This window comes from Electrona antarctica (assembly GCF_951216825.1).
Source record: "Electrona antarctica genome assembly, chromosome: 22".
NCBI classification, from domain to species: Eukaryota; Metazoa; Chordata; class Actinopteri; order Myctophiformes; family Myctophidae; genus Electrona; species Electrona antarctica.
The window spans coordinates 33,733,677-33,737,220 of record NC_136805.1 but is presented as its reverse complement, the minus strand read 5'-3'; the positions used below and the strand labels follow the sequence as shown (position 1 = coordinate 33,737,220).

General features: G+C 49.8%; 1 protein-coding gene across 1 annotated transcript; it reads left to right on the top strand.

The window, feature by feature from the left end:
* The first annotated feature begins 496 nt into the window (after window positions 1-496).
* On the top strand, window positions 497-3,149 carry LOC306915437 (zinc finger protein 503-like). The gene is made up of 2 exons (XM_079492761.1): window positions 497-1,111; window positions 1,518-3,149. Exons 1-2 carry the CDS (start codon window positions 842-844, stop codon window positions 2,970-2,972), a joined length of 1,725 nt encoding a protein of 574 aa, XP_079348887.1. The 5' UTR covers window positions 497-841; the 3' UTR covers window positions 2,973-3,149.
* The last annotated feature ends 395 nt before the right edge of the window (window positions 3,150-3,544 follow it).

Here is a 3,544-nt window from a genome sequence, read left to right as displayed (position 1 = left end):
AATCAAAAGGTTAAGTTACCGGTACTCACATTAAGGACACGTCTTGGCAAAAACATTCAATAGGCTATATATCCCATGTCTATGATATTGATATAGCCTATAAGCCCATTTGGTTATACACTCTCGGATTTATTAACTCTGGGGGGATTAAAATGTGGTATATGTTCTAAATGAGTGTCGAAGCCACCCTGCAACTAACTATCATAAATAAACCAGCAGCACGCATGCGTAAAGGCTCGAAATATGCATAAACGCGCGCGTAAAACAGATAAGTTAAAGTGCTAGGAGTGGGCGAAATACACGCCCGTCTGATGTAAGGAGGAGGAGAGGAGGGGGCACGTCACATTCCCTTGACCCTCCAATCACCTCGGGGTCTCATTTGATTGGAAGGCGGCAAAGGCTTTAATCTCGGGACTAATTCAGATGCTGCTGAAGGGAAAGGGAGTGTTTTTTTCCCTCCCTCCCTCTCTCTCTCTCTCTCTCTCTCTCTCTCTATCTCTCTCTCTCCTGCCACAGCACAGCGACACTGTGAGCCGACGTATTAGCGAGGACGCGCTCGGACCCACTGCCACAGTGCACAGCGACACTGACAGAGGATGAAGCCACACTACGGTCGCAGCTGCTACAGCGATATGTGCGGATGTTGTTATTGCTGACACCCCAGGATTATTTAACCAAAAGCTTATACATTTGCTTCCACTGCGTGATAATAAGAAGGAAACAAGGGCTTTATATTCTGTGGGATGCTGTTTGACTCTTCTGGGTCTTTTTTTTTTTTTTTTTTGTAATAATAATTGACTGATCGCATGTCTTTTTCTACAAGCTCAATGAGAATTGGGTCATGATCACATCGCCCGCGGTCTCTTCTGAACTGACAAATAGCACTGCGACTCGAGTGTGGGAGAGGAGCGACGGTTCTTCCACTGGAGAGAAGAGGGACGCGAAAATCAACAAGCTAAAATTCGTTCACTCCGTTTCTCCTTCGGACCCTTCACGGCAAGCTAATCGTCTTCCGATCAAGGTTTTGAAAATGCTCACGGCACGGGGAGGACACATTTTACACCCGGAGTACCTTCAACCCCTTCCGTCAACACCTATCAGTCCCATTGAGGTAAGGAAGCGCTTCTAAAATGTGCCTGACCTGACTAGAGTGACAACATCGGACACATTTGTATAGACGACTGTACCGTATCAGTTTAAAATGTCCTATACACCCCAACATGCAAAATGTAGGCTACTTTACTTTAATGCCTGGCATTTGTTGTATATGGGACAGCCGATGAGTAGCCTAGTAGTGCTGTTTTCGCATTTCAACGTGAGGCAAGTTTATGCGCAATGCGTTAAAACCCCGTGCGTATTAACGCGGAAAACAAATTGTGGATTTCCCAATAATTCATATACAATTAGGCCATACGAGGTATAGGGCTATACAACTAAAACACAACGAGCAGAGTGCTTCAATCAATGGGCCTACTATATGTTATACTAATATTATGTGGCGTTTTATATTTTAACAGCTGGATGCCAAGAAAAGTCCACTGGCTCTTTTGGCTCAGACGTGCTCTCAGATCGGCAAACCAGACCCGCCATCCTCCTCCAAGCTGTCATCTGTAACCGGCTCAAATGGATCTAGTGACAAGGAGACGAAATCCGGACCCCTGAAGATGAGTGATATCGGAGCCGAAGACAAATCGAGCTTCAAACCCTACTCCAAATCATCATCATCATCATCATCATCGTCAGAGAAGAACAAGGACTCTTCCAGCAGCAGAGAGAGCAGAGAGGATAAAACTAGTTTCCGAGTGCCTAGCGCCACCTGCCAGCCGTTCACTCCAAGGACAGGCAGCCCCAGCTCGTGTACCTCCGTGTCCCCGCTGCCGTCAGAGGGCAAGGGGGACAAGGAGGACAAGAAGGATTCTGACAGCAATAAAAACAGTACGACGGAGAGCAATGGCAGCCATAGGATAAGTGGGATTAACTCCGACGCGAGCCAGCACCATGGGGAGAACAACACATCTGGGGGCAAGACGCTCACATCAGACTCGATATCTGTGACCTCGTCATCATCCTCCGTGCTGGGGTCCGGGCTGGTGGCGCCCGTGTCCCCCTATAAGCCCGGCCACACGGTTTTCCCCTTACCCCCTGCTGGGATGTCCTACCCGGGCAGCCTGGCAGGTGCATACGCCGGTTACCACCAACACTTTCTCTCCCCGGCGGGAATGACTTTAGCAGACCACGCCAAATCGAGCAGCCAGCTTTTGAGTGCACATCAGTTCGCCAGTTCACTTGCATGCAGCAAGGCCGGATCGAGTCCCCCTGGCCTAATGTCCGCCAGCCTGTGTCGAGACCCGTACTGTCTGAGCTACCACTGCGCGAGTCACCTGTCCAACGCGGCCAACGCAGCCAACTGCGCCTCGCACGACGCGGCCGCCAACGCTTTAAAAGCTGGATACATGATGTACCAGACGCACCCCGGCATGCACGGCGTGCACTCGTCGTCTTTCGGCGGGCACCCGCTCTATCCGTACGGCTTCATGCTGCCGAACGACCCGCTGCCGCACATTTGCAACTGGGTGTCGGCGAACGGACCCTGCGACAAGCGCTTTTCCTCCTCCGAGGAGCTCCTCGGTCACCTACGGACTCACACGGCGTTCGCCGGGACGGAGAAGTTGATCTCGGGCTACCCGGGCTCGTCGTCGCTGGCCAACGCCGCCGCGGCGGCCGCCATGGCGTGCCACATGCACGGCATGCCACCCAACGGAGGCCCGGGGAGCCCCGGCGGCGCGCTGCAGGCCCTCCGGTCCCAACACCACCCGCTGAGCGGACTGAGCGGCCGCTATCACCCGTACTCAAAGAGCCCCTTGCCCACCGGGGCGCCGGTGCCCGTGCCCCCTGCCACGGGGGCATACTATTCTCCCTATGCCCTGTACGGACAGAGACTCACCACAGCATCGGCGCTTGGATATCAGTAGCAGTAAAAAAGAAAAAAGACAAATTAATTAATTATACGAACGTTTATAAAAAAGGAGATTTAGGCCTAATGAGTTTTATATTGTACTACATTCATGCAGGGCGGGATCCAATGTGGGCTCAATGTATTTATTTGCGATAGCTCCAAGCGTGACAATAATAAAAAATAATTCTAATATAATTTGCAAAGGCCTCGATGTGCATCATTTTATATATGGATCATGTGGTATAATGAGTTTTGTGTGCCACCACTGTGATTTAAAGGCCTTGTTTGTTTTTTCCCTTTCAGATGTTTATGGGCCAGTAGTAGGCCTATTAGGCTATATCAGAATGCTAAAGTTTCACACCAGTTTTAAATTAAGAGCAAAATGCTGCTAGCCAACTACAGGTTTTAGGTGGGTTGTCTATAAAGTATACCGGAATTAGGCTATATGGGAAATTAACAGGCCAATGATGAAAACTGCATCTTCCAAAATAATTGCATTGCCGTGCACGGCTGCACGCCATATATGTGGGACAAGAAAAATGCATTTCATATAAAGTTATTTGCGCTGTTCATATAGGCTGATAACAT

Excerpts from the sequence above, each read along its gene's own strand:
- LOC306915437 (XM_079492761.1), top strand. The coding sequence starts at position 842 with ATGATCACATCGCCCGCGGTCTCTTCTGAACTGACAAATAGCACTGCG. Across the intron at positions 1,112-1,517 it reads CACCTATCAGTCCCATTGAG|CTGGATGCCAAGAAAAGTCC; the intron begins GTAAGGAAGCGC and ends ATATTTTAACAG.